Consider the following 19987-nt stretch of genomic DNA (forward strand, 5'->3'; position numbering starts at 1 on the left):
AACCTTAAATCCTCCTGCTAGTAAAACTTTTTTTTCAAGTCCGTTTTAGATTGGATCACTTGGTGTGGAAACAGGCCCTTCAGCCAAACAAGTCCACACTGACCCTCTAAAGAGCATCCCACCCAGACCCATTCCCCTACATATACCCCTTCACCTAACACCTACAGGCAATTTAGCATAGCCAATTCATGTAACCTGCCCACTTTTGGACTGTGGGCGGAAACTGGAGGACCCAGAGGTAATCCACGCAGACATAGAGAATGTGCAAACTCAACACAAAGTTGCTTGAGGCAAGAATTGGACCCAGGTCTCTGGTGTTGAGGCAGCAGTGCTAACCACTGCCGCCAGGTTTTTTTGAGTTCAATATGACTTGTGCTCCTCCAAATGGTAACATCCATCTGAACCGAACTGTCTTGATGGTCCATTCATTCCTGGGATCGAAGTACAGCAGGTTAGTATCCATGCTGTTGGCTTGAACTTGTGCCTTTGCATGTTCCCAACACTCCAAAGGATGGCAAGTGGAGATGGGAATGAGGTTTCATTAGAGGGGAAAGTGAAAAGTAACTTTTTCAACTTGTAACTATTTCTATTGTAAACAGAAGAGGGCATCACTTAAATCATTTTATTTTAGAGTACCTATAAGCTGCTGGTACAATGCTGTCCCAGAATTCTCCAATTATGTGGGTAACCATCTTTTTTTTTTCTCCACACCACCACCACCTCCCCAGTTATTTACAGATGGAATTACAAACAAACTAGTCGGTTGCTATCTGGGGAACCAAATGGAAGATGTTGTCTTGGTGAGAGTTTATGGCAACAAGACTGAGCTGTTTGTGGATCGGGACAATGAACTGAAGAGCTTCCAGGTCCTGCAAGCCAATGGTTGTGCTCCAAAACTCTACTGCACATTTCAGAATGGTCTCTGTTATGAGTTCATGCACGGGACAGCACTCTGCCCACAAAGTGTACGGGAGCCAACTCTGTTCAGGTACCAATGTTTTACTTAATGTGTTGCCTCAGCTTGTGGTGGTGCTGTGTAGAACAAGTGAAGATTTGTTGCCCTTTCACTTTTTTTTGTCATCTTTAACCCTGATCAAAATCACAACAGCTTGTATCTAATTTTATGGGGAGCTGTGTGTGGGGTGGGGGGGAAGGGGAAATGTCAAGCCACAATGAGGCACTCTGACAACTCTCCAAAGACTAGAGTTTGACTGCCAATGTGATAATTCTCTTGAATAAACTGGACAGGTAGGGAGGGGGACAAAATCTCCCCTTTTATGCTTTTCTCCAAGAAAATGAGACCCTTCTAATGAAGGACTTGATTGTGAACTGTCGTCATAAGAATAAGCTCTCAACTTGCCTCTTCCAACTCTGTCTCAAACAAAGCTATATAGATTTTTTTCCTTTTGACTCTGTGCATTCCAAACATTGGGACTATTTGTAAGTAGCTCTGAACTGAAGTTTCAGTCAAGTGCTTTTTTTTTGTCCTTGCAGATTTCCATCAAATGCAATTGGGTTTTGTTTTAAATTCACCTTTCATTGCCAGCTGTATGGTTCAGCTTTGATTCTTTTTACATCCATATTACATTTCAGACACTAATTTTCCAACTGCTAACTTAAATGGTCAAAGATTCGCAAGACCTAATTCACCTGAATTTTATGGTGGTGCTTGGTCTTCTTCATCAAATGATCCTCCTTTTCCTGAGGAATGTTTCACTCTTCTGTTCCCAAAATGTAGAATGTCCACTTCAATATTTAGATACTAGTCTATTTCTCTAGTCTGTTCAGTCCTATGGTTTTAGTGACTATTACCAATTTGTTTGTTGAAACCAGTGTTACATATAAAGTCTTATTTTAACATGAATCAGGGAAGCGATTCCACCCAGGGAATCTCACAGGTAAAGCATAACTCAGCTGATTTGAAATCATACTTTCTATCTTTTATAAATTTTGAATATTTTATAGTTGTATAACAAAACGCATGGTAATTTGAGGCATTTGGCTTTGATGTTGCTCTCTAGACTGAGGAGCTGAATCCCTCACTAGAGCAATACTATAGCTGGAGGATGTAATTAAAGTATGAAAGCTTTTATGTAGAGCAATCTCACTTGAAATGGAGATATCAACAATATCAAGTGACCAGAGTTGATACAGCTCCTGACACCATTTATTGGTGGATCTACATTTTGTGAAATGGTCTTGACACCAACTTGGAAAGCCCACCCAGTTGTCAACACTGCTCTTTTTTTGCTGCCTTCCCAGCATTTTTTTGTCACCACTGTGAAGGAATCTCAACACTTTCTTTGGTCTGGCAACTTGTCAAATTTTAGACTCTTTGTTTGTCAGAGGGGTTTGGAATGGTCAACCTCGAGTGAGGAAAACTGCAGAGAAACCCAGAGGCGGCCATTTCTCTGGATAAATAGGATTTCATTTCCTTTGGACTTTGGGGAATGTGATGTTTTGATTGCTTCCAGTTAAGTGACCATGTTTGAGCCTGGAAAAAGGTAAATCTGCACATGTGCTGATGTGTGTATTACTCACTAGGGTGCTGTGGCTGATCATGGATGTCATTTAACATTGTTCATATTTCTGCAGGACGAACTAATCTCGACTATCTCAAATTCTTGTTCTTTGCTGGTTTGCTTGCTGCTTATTTCCCTTGTGGTTAGCAGAATATCTTTTTTTTTGTTTTTGGAAGCCTATCTTCCAATCTAACTAAAACCAGTTTCTGTTGTAGAAGCACTTGTAACCTGAAGGCAGCCAAGAACCAAGGAGACTAATATTTCTTGCTGCTAGGTGCAGCCTGGACCACAATCTCTTTAGCAAAGAGACGTGCCTTTTCATGAGGCTGGTTTTCTTGCAGAACACTTAAGTGGCAGGTCAGTTTAGGTCACTGCACTTTCCACTAACCTTCCCTTTTTTTTTGTTGTGCCATGCTTGCTGCATCAATTTAGGTCTGGGATTTGCATGATATGATGAAGGAACCATCTACATTGCATGTACAGAGGTCTAACTGTGTTTTGAATGCATGTTTAACTCCCTCAATGAGAATGCAGTACATTGATAACCCAAATAGCTTTTCAATTAGCTGTGCAGTATAGTGGGTCTTAAATACGTTCATTGTCATGAACAGTCAAAGTGGATGTTAAATGGTAAGTTCAGATGTTGCAAGCTGAACTGCATGAACATCGTTCTACTTAAGAGAATTTCTGTAGTTGGCAGTTGTGATACTATCCAAACATCAGTCCAAAAAGTACACTTCATTCTCTGGAATAAAATGTTCTTGTACTTTAGTCAACTGTTGACTTCTTAAACCCATGGATGGTTGTATGGTTTTTAATCTCCTTTCCTGATCCCACTTCTCATGAAGTATAGAACAGATTTGCCTGTAAGTTACTGGTTCAATGCTGGCAATTTTGAATTCCCCAAAATGAATGAAGGAAAAATAAGTTTTTTTTTTGGGAAAATTTCTTTCAAAGGCAGAACCAAACCTTTTGTACGATCAGTGCTCGGGTATCAAGGTAACAAAAATGTTCACTTCTTGGGCTGGATAATCAAAATGTTTTTTCCAAAGACTTTTTTTATCTCATGAGTAATAGAGATCCTTCTCACTCGTTTGTTGTTCAACTTTTTTTTAAAAAAAAAATCAGATTGACTGAAGTTCTCTCCCTTGTGGGAGAGAGAGCTAGCAATAGATTTTTAAAGTTTTTGGTTTGGAATTGTAAATGGAGATAAGAATTGTTCTCTTCTAGTCACTATAAAAATTGCTGAAAAGTTGTAAACACAAGGTCACTGAATTTTAAGGGTGAGTTGGATGGATTCGTGATTGTTGGGAGTCAAAGTGGGGGTGGAAATGGGGGTTAAATGGCCTAATGGTCCTAATTCCTATGTCCTTTTTTTAAACAGGAGGAAGATAACGTGAGGTGTAGCAATATATACTCAACAGGCCACTGGTTTGTGCTCTTGAAGTATTTCTTTGACAGCTTATTCTTCCAACAGTGGCAGAGTCACTGTTTAAGAAAATGTTTGCAATTTGGAGTGCACCTTTTTTTTGAAAATCTTTTTTGTTCTATTATGAAAATTTTAGCACACTATATATAGCAGTTAAGTGCTACAGTCAAAATAGCGTGTGAATGAGTCCACTTGCTAACCAATTGGCACTGTCCTCTCCAACAGCATAATTTTCACACCTTCTCCTCCTTCCCCCCCCCCCCCCCCCCCCAAGCCAAACTAGTAGTAGTAGTATCCTGATGAGTGCATGACAAAAAGCCTGAACAAAATGTGCCCCCCCCCCCCCCCCCCCCCCCCCCCCAAAAAAACCTCATTCCTAAGACAGCTGAACCAATCTGATGCAGAAATCCAAATGTGGAAAAAGTTTTAGGGACTGCTTTATCATTGTGCTCATGGAATCTCCAGGCACTAACCTTTCTCAGTACTAGCAATATGTAAAGACTTTGTTCCAAGCTCCAACAAAGCAAGAAGCTTGGATCCAGGACACTACAATCTGACTGATTAGTATCCCAATGCCAATGTAAACATTAAGTCCTTGCACCACTGGTGCCAAATGACAGCAGTGTGTATCATCTGATCTGCACTACAGCAACTTGCCAAGGTCCCTTTGGGTTCAAAACCACCACCTATTTCCATCTAGGTTGTCAAAGGGTGCGGGTATCAACATCTAGAAGATCCCCTCTGATATCCTGACTTGGAACCATATTTCCATTTCTTCGCTGTCTCTGGGTTAAAATTCTGGAAGTGCTTTCAATATAGCATTGCAGTAGCCTTGAAACTCTAGGATTGCAATGGCTCAGGAAGCTAACTCCTCACCTGCATGAGGATAATTAGGCAGCAAATACAGGCCTTGTCTAGGATGTAAACATTATTGACTACTTCAAAACTCTGAGCACTTGGTGGCTAACAGCAGTGCCTGGGACAATGCTACATTTCCTGCCATCTCTAGGGTAATCCTGGAAGATTGACAAGCCTATTCCTGCTGTGGTAGACTTTTTTGGGCACATTTCATGGCCTGGCAGATCTTTTTAATTCATTGCTTTACCCATTTGTCAACTTGAAACTGCATATTCATCTGTGAAGAGAAGTCCTCCCCATCCTCCTCCTAGAGGGTAGATTTTATAATTTGCTGCTTCATAATTCCCTCACACGTTGTAAAAACATCAAATACCATTCATCAGGTGAATGAGCCAAATGATGCTTCCTCAAGGCAACAGTGCCAAGAGATATTGCAATGAGTGCATACTGGCATCTTTTTACTAGCCTCTGGCATGCTGCCTCACTTTACACTCATTTAGAAATCCCTTATCCAAAGCCATTTTAAAAGACTCGCCACTTTTCTTTTTGCAACTGTATTCTGACGAGACTTTTAATTGGGCAGCTTTTTATTCCCTCTGGTGAATAAATATGTCAAGCTGCATAGTTTGAACAACATAAAGCAGGCTTCTATTGTTGTCAAGCGGAGCAACAATTACAACTTTTTTATTTTGGTTTCAGTTCTAGCCACTTCTCCACTGTTCCTGTTTGTTTGGAAGGCTTCAGAGAGACTGCCCCATGTGGAATGAATAATATCCAAAAACTGGATGGTGTTTGACCAGATGTGGCACCAAGCCTTTCTTAATTCTTGACATCAAACCAATGTGGAAAAAAAACATTTCAGTGTTGCTAACGTTCTACAATGTGTTTTGTTGTTTTTTCTGTTTAACAGTATCGTTCATGAGCTAATCTTTGCCCTTTTGATCCTCCTTGACCTTTAAGAACCACATCTGACAAATATTCCCCCCAAGCCTTTGGTGTTTTTTTTAGTAGAGGTTTGCCTGCAAATGGCCTTGGGATGTTTGTCCCTGTATTAAAATTGGTAATGGCTCACCAACAATATTACCCACATGACAACAGCAAGCTAACATGACCACCTCAAAGAAAACGATAAAAGACACCACTTTGAGATGAGCTTTCTCCTTGCTTCTGTGGGACTTTAAAGCTCAAAGTTTAATGATCCAAGCAGCAAGTTTCTGTACATGTGTTGATCATTACATTCCTAAGTTAGTGGTGGTCTTTGGATTAAGAATCTTGTATTAACAAGGCTAATTATTCTGAGCTGAAGGTGATGGTGGTTTTTAAAACTACATTTCTGTTGTAAATGTGGTGAGTTTTTGGAGGCCCAGATACCCAAAAGCTGAAATTGTAGAATCCCTACAGTTCAGAATGAGGCCATTTAGCCCATCAAGTCTACACTGACCCTCCTGAATAGCATCCTGCCCAGACCTGGCTCCCTATCCTATCCTATCCCCCTAACCCTGCATTTACCATTGCTAATCTGCCTGACTTGTGCATCTCTGGACTCTATGGGACTAGTTAGCATAGCTAGTCCACCTAACCTGCATACCTCTTGGACTGGTAGAAAACCAAAGTCCCAGTAGAAACCTATGCAGAAACTGGGAGAATGTGTATGCCTCAGTCATCCAAGGCTGGAGTTGAACCTGGATCCCTAGCAATAGGAGGCAGCAATGCTAATGTTTTGCTTCAAATCTACTTTTATTGCCTATTCCTGCTTTCCCACAGTTCTCTGTAATGAAGAATCTGTCCACCTCTGCCTTGGAATATACACCAGACTATCTGCAGCTTTTATTAGACCGTTCCAAAGATTCAGAACCCTCAGTGAAGGTTTCTTCTCCAATCAGATCTTTTATCCTCTGGTTTTATCTGTTGGCCAGCCAAAAGGAACAATCTCTCCATCTCTATCCTCAAACATTCAGGAATTCATTTGATATTGTGACAGAATTAAAAGCTGAGATAGTGGGACAGGGTGGGGATTTCTGTTCCATTAACCTAAACCAGTTTCCTCAAAACATGGTAAAGAATGGGAATGGGCCACTCAACCCACCAAGCCTGAACCAGCATTCTAGGTCATAGCTAATCATCTCTGGGGAAAATAGCACTATCTCTATAATCCCTCCATCTCCAGAAACTTAAATTCTGTCTTGAGTCTGAGTGATTTTTAACTTCCACAGCTTTCTGGCAGGAATTCCAAAGATTCACCAGGCTCTTGACCTCCTTCAGTCTGTGCACATAACTCTTTTTTTTCAGCTGGATGTTGATAAGGATTGGCCAGTATGTGTTTCTTTTCTAGGCATCCAAGCCATTTACTGGCCCAAAGCTTGAATGTTGAGGAAAGCGGGATGAGGCCTGTAATCAGCCGAAAACAGAAATCAATGTCGTACCTTCTGCTTTCAGTGGCTTTAAACCACTCTAGGCTGTGTTTTGTCCCCAGGGCTGAGTGGCTACATTTTGCATTAATCTTCATGGAAATGATTCCTGCCAATCCAAAATTTTGTATTCACTCACTGCACATTCATTTAAATCATGGATCTGATGTCTCCTTTTCCAGTTTTTCCTCCATACCTGTCCTGTGCCTGACATTCACTATCCTCTGTGGAAACAGTTAAATCTAAACTGTCTCCTCTTAATCTGGAGTTTGAGCCCCTGATTGTGGATGTTGTGGCAGTGTGGTCTATCTAATTGCAGATCAACTTTTTTTTGATAAGTCTGAACTTTGGAAATCATGATCACTTAAGATTGCTTCTTCCAAAGCCAAAGTTCTTCACCACTCCTCCCACTTCAGCTTGATCACCCTTTGTGGGGAGTCTCCACTGTCCAAATACCCTCTGTGGTAGAGGTGGCCAGGCCAGAATTACACACTATGCTCCAGACCTAGCTGTCGTCAGGGCTTTGCACCCTTGCATGTTGGACTTTAGGATGTCTTGTCACTTAAATTCACCTACCTCCACCTCTTAAATGGTGTTGGCTAGTTTACTGAGCCCAAGTTGATCCTGCATGTGTTTGCTTTGGTCACTTGGCTTCATTACATAAGACAAATTGATTTTTAGAAGGGAGCCAACTGGCCCCATGTCTACATGTCATCTTTTGTAGACCCTACTCTTTTTGGCTCTTTCCCCATATCTCTGCAATTTGAATTTCTACAGGATGTGTTGGATCTGCTTCTACCAATCATCACTTTAATTAAAATGATCATTCTCTGCTCGTGTTTTATAAACAGGTTTCCTTTTGGCACTTACTAGCACAGTCCATGTTTGGCTGACTTTAATGTTTCCCACTTTTGCTGCCTCATCTCCACTCCAGTCTGCCTCAGTGGGCAGTGCATTTGACTCTGATACAGAAGATGGTGGGTTTGAGTCCATTACCTACTTGCCAAAGGATCACTATTGTGGAAATTCCTACCCTTCAGGAAAGTTAAAGTGAATGTGAGCATAATCTCAGGACTGTTGAAAACCTATGCTAATTGCATCATTTTGCAAGACAAACCAGCTGTCCAGATGGTTGATCCCCTGCAGGTTTGACTCCCTTTACCTGCTAAAGTCACAAAGGCCCTGCCTTAACCTCTTTCCCACCTAAAGTGTGGTGACCCTAAAGTTAAACTCACCACCAATTGTGTGCGTCTCTGAGAGCAGTCTGTGGTCCCCTTGGATTATAGTGACTTTCAGATAAAATATTGTAACCAGAGGTCTAGGAGAAAACCAGAAACAAGTTGTCTGACTACATATATTTCAACAATAATTCCATTAGGTATAGTGGATGAGGGTAAAGCAGTAGATGTTGTGTATATGGATTTTAGTAAGGCGTTCGATAAGGTTCCCCATGGTAGGCTAATGCTAAAACTTCGGAGGTATGGCATTGAGGATACATTAGAGGTTTGGATTAGGAATTGGCTGGCTGGAAGGAGACAGAGGGTAGTAGTTGATGGATTATGTTCATCTTGGAGCGCAGTTACTAGCGGTGTACCACAAGGATCTGTTTTGGGACCATTGCTTTTTGTTATCTTTATAAATGATCTAGAGGAAGGACTTGAAAGCTGGGTGAGCAAGTTTGCGGATGACACAAAAGTCGGTGGAGTTGTGGATAGTGAGGAAGGAAGTGGTAGGTTACAGCGGGATATAGATAAGTTGCAGAGCTGGGCGGAAATGTGGCAAATGGAATTCAATGTAGCTAAGTGCGAAGTCGTTCACTTTGGTAGGAATAACAAGATGATGGATTACTGGGCTAATGGTAGGCTACTTGGTAGTGTGGATGAGCAGAGGGATCTTGGTGTCCATGTACACAGATCTCTGAAAGTTGCCACCCAGGTAAATAGTGCTGTGAGGAAGGCATATGGTGTACTGGGCTTTATTGGCAGAGGAATTGAGTTCCGGAGTCCTGAGGTCATGTTGCAGTTGTATAAGACTCTGGTGCGGCCTCATCTGGAGTATTGTGTGCAGTTTTGGTCGCCATACTATAGGAAGGATGTGGAAGCTTTAGAACGAGTGCAGAGGAGGTTTACCAGGATGTTGCCTGGAATGGTAGGAAAATCTTATGAGGAAAGGCTGAGGCACTTGGGGCTGTTCTCATTGGAGAAGAGAAGGTTTAGGGGAGATCTGATAGAAGTGTATAAGATGATTAGGGGTTTAGATAGGGTAGATACTAAGAACCTTTTACCGCTAATGGAGTCAGGTGTTACTAGGGGACATAGCTTTAAATTAAGGGGTGGTAGGTATAGGACAGATGTTAGGGGTAGATTCTTCACACAGCGGGTTGTGAGTTCATGGAATGCCCTGCCCGTATCAGTGGTGAACTCTCCTTCTTTATGGTCATTTAAGCGGGCATTGGATAGGCATTTGGAAGTTATTGGGCTAGTATAGGTTAGGTAGGATTCGGTCAGCGCAACATCGAGGGCCGAAGGGCCTGTACTGCGCTGTATCCTTCTATGTTCTAAAAGTTTTTTGGGATGCCTGGAGGATGTGAAAAATACTAATAAATATAAATTTATTTGTCTGTTGGTTTATTTTTTCCCTTTTGCCCAAGCCATTTAAGTTTGGGGAACATGTCAACATGCCATTACTTGGTCCAAAGGTCCAGCTACATACACAAATTTGCAAAACTGCACTTCTGGATCATTTTATAAATAACTGCTGACCCACTTTGTGCTGCATAATAAGTCACGTTGACCAAATTAGATTAATGTTGATTATCTTTTTGTTTAGTTGTTATTTGACTAAAACTTTTTTCCAAACACCTTGTTAAAGTCAGATTAAATGATAAAGGCAGAAGTACAAGGTCCACAGAAATATGGGAAAGTTCGTGTCCTTTAGCATGTGAGGATCAGGTGGCATCAGTAAATCAAAGACACTGGATAATTCCAAAAGTTAATAGTTCAGCTACTCTGGGTACTAGTTGCAGTAGGTTCTTTCACAATTGCTTAATATCAACAGTATTGGTATGCTGCATAAGTAACTTTTGCCTATAATGCTTATTTAACAGCTGCCTGGTTCCAAAGCCCAATCATGTTCCCATGACCTTTAAGAATATCAGGCAAGCACTTAGACTGATTCTGACAATCATAATGATCATGCTGAACTGTAGAAAAAACTTTTTAATTTTGTTTTGACTCATTAGTGATTTGTCACTTAAGGTCATAGAGCTGTACAGCATGGACACAGACCCCTTGGTCCAACTTATCCAAGCTGACTACATATCCAAAACTTAATGTAGTCCCATTTGGTCCAAATCCCTCTCAACCCTTACTGTTCATACACCCATCCAGATGGGTTTTAAATGGTGTAATTGTACCAGCCTCCACTAGCTCCTCTAGCAGCTCATTCCATTCACTCACTGGAAAAAGTTGCTTCTCTGATCCCTTTTTTTAAAATCTTTCCCTGCTCACCTTAAAACCAAGCCTTCTGGTTTTGCATTCCCTACCTTGTGGCAAAGACCTTACTTTTCACTCTATCCATGCCCCTCCTGATTTTATAAGCCTCTAAAGTCATCCCTCCGCCTCTGGTATTCCAGGGGATACAGCCTCCAGACTATTCAGAGGCTGTGTTAAAACACAATGTAAGTGGTTTACATTTCTTTGTCTATATCTAGATGTGCTTTTACTGTGGTGTTTTTTTTTTTTGTTGTTGTGTATTAGTGAATCATCTGCATTTTCCAGTTGATTGAGATCATGTTCTTTTATTTAAAGGTCTCTCACCTCCCAGACACTACCACTGTCCCACATGTGCTCTTACCCTAGCCTTTCTTTTCTTTCTACACCCAGTATCATGCCTGCACACAACTGAGTGCTTTTTTTTTACTTCTCATCTTTGTTAACAACTGCCCAGTTTTTGAATTAGCTGGTTTATGTGGAGGGAAAAAAACATTAAAGGCAGGGGAGATCATGAAAGCTGAGGGGGAGAGAAGCAAGGGGCCACAAGCAGTTTGTGTATGCTTTTTTTAAAAAAAAAAACCCTAAAATTGCTTAACAGGACTGTAGGAACACCTTCTGATTTAAGAGAAAGACTTGATGCCACCCTCCTGAGATCCGCTGGGAATATACAATGCACGTTAACCTTGTCAGGAATGCCCATCTTTCTAAGAACAAATTTTTGTTTATTAGAAACACATTCATCAATTTTGTTGCTCTAACATAAGAGTTCCTGTAAATCCCTGGCATGGACTGCCTTTTGTTGGGTAGTCCTGGTTTAGCCTTGTCACCTCTTCTACTGCAAAGCTCTCCCTGATCATCTTGTTCCATAATCAATTCAAACTTTTTCCTTAACTACAGTGGGTGTAATCAGCTGGCCAACCCACTTTTTTTTAAAACTGAGCTAATTTTAGCTCAATGCCCAGCAGTTTTATTTTTAGTTAATTCAAGGACTGAGTGTTCCTAGCCAGGCCAGCATTCATTGCCTACCCTGCATTGCCCAGAGGGCAATTAAGAGTCACTATACTGCTGTGGGTGTGGAATTACATCTAAACCAGACCAGGTAAGGGTGGCAGATTTTCCTCCCTCCAACCTTTTTTAAATGGTAACTAGGCTAGCTTTTTAATTCCAGATCACTTATTTGAATTCAAACCTCCCCATCTGGCATGGTGTGATTTGAACCCAAGTCCCCAAAATGTGACCTAAAGGGTTCTGGATTACAGGTCCACTGCTGTATCATTGTGGTGTAATGACCTCTGCTACTGTTTAGAGTCCTATAGCATGGAGACAAGCTCTTTGGGCCAAACTCTATATATGTGAATATATTTTAACTGTAATAAACACCCCATTGTCACCTTCCCCAGAGACATTTAGAAGCTTTTCATTTTCCTTTTTCAGCTGTTCTGACTGTGCTTTTTTTTTATCTTCCGGACTTCCTACTGTTTTTTTCTCTCTCTCTCTCTCTCTCTGTTTTAAAACTGCTGAACTATTCTTACATCTCTCTTGTCTTCAACAGTCCACAAAGTGCTTCTAGTATGTTGTTCCACATGAGCCATGTGTTTAATTCTTCTTGTTACTTTCTTTGTACAAATTTTCAAAAGACCATCTTTTCCTTCAAACTGTGCAAGTTTAAAATAAACTTGTTCATAAGCTATGATTAACCAAATAGGCTTAGGTTTCTTTGATACTCAATTTTTGTTACCTTTTCCCCTCCTTCATAGTCAGTTTAGTTCTAATTCAGCCATTTCTTAGTTCAAGACTTGGGTTAGGGGACGAAGTTTGCCTATCTAACCATCTGTCAGTATCTTCATAGAATTTCTCTTTAAATTAAATCTTGTCAGGCTAACATCATGTCTACGTTCAGTATTTCTTGCTGTAATGGGCTCAGATTTGCAGGAGGTAGTGGCAGTGTCACTGGACCAGAATCCCACGCCAGCATTATGGGGACATAAGTTTACATTCCACCATAGCACGTGGTGAACTTTGGATTCAACAAAATATCTGAAATAAACTAGCCAACGGCACCCACGTGGATTGTCAATAAACACCTGTCCAGTTTGCTGTTGTCTTTTTGGAAGGAACTCTATCTTCACCTGATCTGGTCTACACATAACTCCAGATCTATATTTTGCAGTTGACTCTTAACTGTGCTCTGGGCAATTAAGTCATAGTCTTAGGATAAGTGGTAGAAAACCTAAAACAGAGATGAAGAGAGATTACTTAGTGTGGAAATAGACCCTTCAGCCCAACAGGTCCACACCAACCCTCCAAAGAGCAACCCACCCAGACCTAGTCCCCTATGTTTATCCCTTCACCTACCACTACAGATAACTTAGCATAGCCAAGTCACCCACCCTGCACATTTTTTGGACTGTGAGAGAAACTGGAGCACCTGGAGGAAACACACGCAGACACCGGGAGAATGTACAAACTCCACACAGGGAGTTGCCTGAGGTGGGAAATGAACCCGGGTCTCTGGCGCTGAGCGACACCATACCGCCCAAAATGTTTAGAATCTGTGGAATTTGCTACTCCAACTCCAGCGTGCAATGGATGCTGTGGCAGTTTAACGAGGAGTTAGACAAATCTTTAATTGGTTATGGGGAGGAAGCAGGAAAACAGGGTTGAGAAGCATATCACCCATGATCAAATAGCAGAGCCGAATGGCCTAATTCAGCTCCTGTATCTTATGATCTTATGAATTAGGAATGGGCAATAAATGCTGGTCTATGTTCCATGAATGAATAACAAAGATTTGGAACTGAAGTAGAGTGGATGGTCTGGGTATACTCTGCTGTACTGCTAGTCAAGGATGGAGTGACTTTCTGGGTCATGGATCTCCTCCTGGATTTGCCCAAGGGACTGAAACCAAAACCGGATCCACGGTGCATTCATTTGAGGCTTTCAATGGTTTCTCTCTTTCCATAACCACTTCTGTGAATTTTCACCAACAGTGGCCATGCCAAACCTCAGTTGAGTGCCATACTCCAAAGTTCTCTTCTTTTCTATTACTCTTTTCTCTCCTATCAATCTTTCTTAAAATCTACCTCTGACTCTATTTTCCTGCTGATGTCCACTTTATGTCTTGCATCTCTGTAATTTCCTTTCTGCTGTGCTTGGAGCGTAATCCTTTTATACAGCGAACCCTTTTAAAGTGTCATCCTTTTATTCAGCTTGTCTGATGGTTAGGTAACTGCTTTTGGTGCAGTCTTGCTGTGTGCAAATTGGCTCTCATGCCTCAACACTGAGGATACTTCACATTTATAGATAAATCAGAATACTGCAGATGCAGGAAATCTGAAATAAAAACTCAACTGACATGAATGTTCAGCAGGCCAAGCAGCAACTGTGGAGAGAAAGGGTTAATTTCTCAGATGAATAATGTTTCATCTGAACTTTTCCCCAACATGGCATTGCTGTGAAAAGTGCTATATTAATGCAAGTCCTTTCCTACAGCAGCACTTCAGTGGGAAATTCACAAGTCAAGATTCCTTGGATCAATCCATCCTAGATTCACAACATAAATAGGAAAGTGCATCTGAATGCTCTTTGGGACTGATATGTTTGAATGACATGTGCCTTCTATCTCTTCGTAGGCTCATAGCAACAGAGCTAGCAAGGATTCATTGCATTCACGCCCACAATGGTTGCATTCCGAAACCCAACCTCTGGGTGAAAATGCGGAAGTACATGGCTCTCATCTCGTCTGAGTTCACACCAGAAGCTAAAAATACCCGGTATGTGCTTGACCATGATGGTTCATTGAAGTCAGACAGACTAATGAGACAATAAGAGATGTAGTCACCCTGTTAGACCAATTGTGAATTCATTCTGTAACTACTGATCTGAAAATTATTCCAGATGTATGTTATGTTACACATTTAGGAACAATGTTTGTGTTTTCAGATACTCAAACTCGTTTTTGCTAAATTGGAAAAGAAACAATGTCTTCACTATTTCCACAACTCAGATTTCTCCAGTTTCCTCATTTCCCCTCCCCCCACCTTGTCTCAGTCGAATGCCTCGAACTCAGCACCGCCTTCCTAACCTGCAATCTTCTTCCTGACCTCTCCGCCCTCACCCCACTCCGGCCTATCACCCTCATCTTGACCTCCTTCCACCTATCACATCTCCATCACCCCTCCCCCAATTCCCTCCTCCCTACCTTTTATCTTAGCCTGCTGGACTCACTTCCCTCATTCCTGAAGAAGGGCTTATGCCCGAAACGTCGAATTTCCTGTTCCTTGGATGCTGCCTGACCTGCGCTTTTCCAGCAACACATTTTCAGCTCTTCACTATTTTCATGCAATTTGTGTATTCCTTTCTGCTCAATGCCCTGAAAAGGCTGTTTAGAAAGTTGTGCAGTTTTATTTGGAAGACCATTGATTGGAGACCAGTGTTTGCTCTTTAATTGAGGTTCCTGACCACATCATTTGATCAAGATCCCTCAGGATCCCCTCAATTTATCAAGGTCTCAGACAGCTTTCAGCATTAGTTGAAACGTAGTCCGGTAACCACACCTTCTTCAATGAAAGTGGAGAGTGAGGCAGGTCAGTGCCATGATTAAACACAAATACAAACCATGTAGAGAAGTGAATACACAATACTGTACAGATAGTGTACAATTTATCACAAATGTTACTACAGAGTACGCAATCATAGTACACATTAAACAAAGTGTCTGTTATTTTATAGAGATGATCTCTTCACTCAATGAGGTCTTATATCTGAACAGATTTAAAGCCATAATTCTCTAATCAAGGTTATGGCCATTGGAATCAAAAACTAATCTAATTACTTTTGTTTTATAGAAACTGATAACTTCACTATGTAGCCTTTCCAGCTACATAGCTACTATGTGAACATTTCCAGCAGCTGAGAAAACCAGTTCATGGGTTAGGTTTGTTTTTGATTCCAATGGCCATAACCTTGATTAGAGAATTATGGTTTTAAATCTGTTCAGAAATAAGACTGCATTGACCGAAGAGATCATCTCTATAGAATGACAGACACTTTGTTTAATGTGTACTGTGTGCTATGATTATGCACTGTGTAGTAGCATTTGTGATAAATTAGACACTATCTGGACAGCATTATGCATTTACTTTTCTACATGGTTTGTGTTTAATCATGGCACCGATCTGCCTCACTGTCCTCTTTCGTTGAAGAAGATGTGGTTACTGGACTATATTTCAACTGATGCTGAAAGCTGTCTGGGACCTCGATAAATTGCTGTTTATCCTGAGGGATCTTCATTAAATGATGCAGTCAGGAACTTCCGTTCAGGAGCAAACGCTGGTCTCCAGTCACAGCTCTCCAATCGGAGATGACCAGAATAGTCAGCCTATAAAGTCTATGAAGGGCTTTTCCTTGCACAAGATTCCTGATCTAACCCCACTCTCTTGATCAATCCACAATTTGCTAAATGTTCCTCTTCGAATCCATAGAATTGATGGACATTTTTTTTTTTCAACAGTTGTTTATGTCAGCTGCTAACGAGAGTTTTGTTTGAAGCACATTTTTGTTGTAAACTGTTAACCTCCCTTTATTTTTTGGGGGGATTGTTATAAAATTGTGCCATTTGTTATTGTGGAAGTCGTCCTCGTCCTAGAGGACTACAGGCTGTGTGTGTGTGTGTGTGTGTGTGAGAGAGAGAGAGAGAGAGCCTTGTGGCACGTTTAGCCTGGACAAAGACCAACCTTCGTGGTGACCTCAGCTAGTCTGGGAACTGAGGAAACTCTGGCATCTCTCTGTATTGCACACTGGCAACTGAGTCAACTGACCTCTCCCACAATTGCTGTTTGCTTCATCAGATCACCTCATGCTCTTCCAAGACTTCACCACCTATTCCCTTTCAAATGGAACAAAGTACAAATTGTTCTGCTGTAACATACGTTTCATTAACGCCAATTCGCTGTAACGCGATTGACAAATTGGGACGTTGTTTCTAAAGTGCGAACTTTTAAAATGTGTATTGGCTGTAATGTGATTACGTCGCCAACACTTTAAGCACTGTTTCTAAAGCGTGATTTTTCTATAATGTGGCATTGCACAACATTGCAACCTTCGTGTTAAAGAAGAACTCACTGTACTAATGCCTCAAGATTTCTGTGACTCATTCTCTCTGACATGCAGCCTCCAATACCTAGAATGACTAAGGCATCTAAGCATGGCAACATCAGCCCCTCTAAGCAGCACTCTATCCTCATTTGAGGATTCCTTCATCGTCACGGGGTCAAAATCCTGGAACTCCCTACCTGCTGTATAGGTTAGGTAGGACTCGGTCGGCGCAACATCGAGGGCCGAAGGGCCTGTACTGCGCTGTATCCTTCTGTGTTCTATGTTCTATGTTCTATGCTGTCACTGTGCGTATACTTCACATAATGAGCTAAAAAGGCACGCCATGACCTATTTGACAGCAATAAGGGATTGCTGCTAAATATCAGCCTTGCCAATGGCGTCCATAGCCTGAAAATCAATAGAAATTTAGGTGTTGTTTTGTCATATGTGTAAGCCCTCTTGCCACATTACATGCAAATGAATCTATCCTGCAGTTTCCTTTTATGTGGTGGTATGCTTCCTAAATCCAAGTACCCAGATTGGGAGCAATATTCTGTGACCAAATTGAGGGTTAAATTCATTATTATCTTCCATTGCTCTTATGTTCAGTGAGTGGTCTGCCCCACCTGTCTGTGGAATGCTGCCAGTCTTTCACCTCACGCACCTTTTGTGCGTGTTGCAAATTTGATCAATGTTCCTCCCTCAACTAAATTCGTATCATTCATGTATATCCAGCTGGGTGCTATCTGACAAGATCAAGGGGCAGCCATGAAAAATGGGGGCCCCCAACCCCAGATTCTTCCCTCCTTAATCGTAGAATCCCTACGACGTAGAATCAGACCATTCAGCCCATTGAGTCCACACCGACCCTCTGAAGAGCATCCCACCCAGACCCTACTCTGCCTCCCCTAATCCAGTAACACTGTATTTCCCATGGCTCTTCCAATTGATCCTGAACACTATGAGCAATTAGCATAGCCAATTCACCCTAACCTGCACATCTTTGGATTGTGGAAGGAAACCAGAGCACCTGGAGGAAATCCACATAGGCAGCAGTGCTAACCTTGGGTTAAGTTTGACCCAAGGACACTGAGGCCAGCTGAGGAGTTGCTCAGCCTCTGTGTTTTTATTTCTCTAAACCTGGGATCTTCCATATCATTATACTGCATGTGCTCACTAATCCACCAGGCTGGATTCTTAATTGAAGTAGGGATGTTCCAAATGACAGGAGAGTGCAAAACAAGGAGTCACAGTCTAAGGATGCAGGGCAGGCTATTCAGGAGTGGGATGAGGAGAAATGTCTTCATCCAGAGAATGGTGGCCCTGTCGAATTCTCTGCCTAAGGAAGTTGTTGAGGCCAAAAAAATTGAATGTTTTCATGAAGGAATTAGATATAACTGCTTATAGAGTCATACAGCACTTAAACAGGCCCTTCAACTCAACCAGTCCACGCCAACCACGTTTCCAAACTAAACTGGTCCCACCTGCCTGCATTCGGCCCACATCCTCCAACCTTTGCTGTTTACATGCTTTTAAATGTTCTGACTGTGTACCTGCACGACCACTTCCTCTGGCAGTTCATTCCACACATAAAGCACCCTCTGTGTAAAAAAACAAAGTTGCCCCTCATGTCCTTTTTAAAACTTCCTCCTCTCACATTTAAAAATATGGCCCTAGTTTTGATATTCCCTCACCCTATGGAGAAGACCCTATATCTATAGATATAGATTATCTATACCCCTCACAATTTTATAAACTTCTACAAGTAACCGCAGCCCATGCTTATTGTTGGTGCTCCACAGTTTTCAAAGTGAAATCTTCTATCTGATCACCCACATCATCCAGCCATTTAGATAGAGTTAGCTATAGTTCTTAGGACTAAAGGGATCAAAGGTTATGGACAAAAGCAGGAACGGAATACTTAGTTGGATGATTAGCCATGATCAGATTGAATGGTTGAGCACGGACGAGTGGCCTACTCCTGCTTCTAATTTCAATGTTTTCTTTGTTTAAAGACACTTGCATGAGAATTCGCAAATGCTAATTCTCAGCTACTTATTGACAGGAATATGGGAGCAGTTTTATCATGAATAAAGCACTACGTTATGTCAATTAAAAATAAACTGTAAAATGTAAAGCCTTTATTTTCAACTGTTTTTGCAGCATAATAGGCTCATGCAAGTCACAAAGAAATAGTGGCCATTTCCTGGGTGTCCATAACAAGGGAGGTACCCTGTATGGAAAGGATAGGGGCAACAGAGGAATGAAATCCAGCAAGATCTTGACAAACTTGTCCCAGGTTTTATGGGGTGCATTTCTAAACGATTTTCATTTTGGTTTAGGATTCAGAAGAAGGTGCCGCCTTTAGAGACGTTGGAGAAGGAAATGGTGTGGATGAAGGAGTACCTGTCAGAGCTGAACTCCCCCACGGTGCTCTGCCATAATGATCTGCTTTGCAAGAATATCATCTACAACGAAAAGGAAGGTGAGGACCTGGAGATGGAACCGTTTCTTCCCCTTCCTGCTGCACCCTGGCACATGTTTTCATTCTACTCTTTTTTTTTAAATAAAACGCCAACTGTATCAATTTACAGGAAATGGAGTGGATCACTAACCTGGGACTGGATGCTGAGCCAGTTCCCATAGATACTTGGGGCAGTACCCATGTTCTGGCCAGTAATTATCATTAGCAAGTCTTGTTCGGCGTTCATTTAAACGATCCCGGGTTGTTATGTGTGGTAACTGTGTAATTTCTCCTTTAATTGGGTCATCTTTTATTTACAAATACATTCACTGATTTGTGCGCATTTTTTGTCTAGTTAACATAACTTCATCAAGGGTTTGTGAAGCTGTTGTGAATAGATTTTACTTTGAACAAATAAGACAATCGCCAAATCATTGAGAGGTTCCCAGCTTGCCATTCAATAATTGTCGACTTAAATATGAAATAGAGATTGAACCCTGATCATTTTGAGTGTTGTCACATCCTACTGGTGTACCATGCTGCGTTTGTATTTCTTTGAGTGATCTGCCTTGCAGGTAGTCGTGCCCTCACACGCTGCCAGCATATATTATCTCTGCTATATCTGTTTACCACACAATCAGTGCCCTACCAGAGATCGTCATCACATGAAAGTAATCTGATACCTAGCCGTGATATAATAACTAAGCTGTCACCAC

The 19987-nt window shown here is 41.5% G+C and overlaps 1 protein-coding gene across 1 annotated transcript in view; it reads left to right on the forward strand.

The window, feature by feature from the left end:
* LOC132828330 (ethanolamine kinase 1-like) overlaps positions 1-19987 on the forward strand; it is a 52311-nt gene that overhangs the window by 12411 nt on the left and 19913 nt on the right. The window contains exons 2-4 of the mRNA XM_060845343.1: positions 729-988; positions 14344-14484; positions 19150-19292. Coding sequence (XP_060701326.1) covers positions 729-988; positions 14344-14484; positions 19150-19292 — 544 coding nt within the window. The remainder of the gene's footprint in view (positions 1-728; positions 989-14343; positions 14485-19149; positions 19293-19987) is intronic.

The sequence above is a fragment of the Hemiscyllium ocellatum genome, chromosome 26 (genome assembly GCF_020745735.1).
Source record: "Hemiscyllium ocellatum isolate sHemOce1 chromosome 26, sHemOce1.pat.X.cur, whole genome shotgun sequence".
Classification (NCBI taxonomy): Eukaryota; Metazoa; Chordata; class Chondrichthyes; order Orectolobiformes; family Hemiscylliidae; genus Hemiscyllium; species Hemiscyllium ocellatum.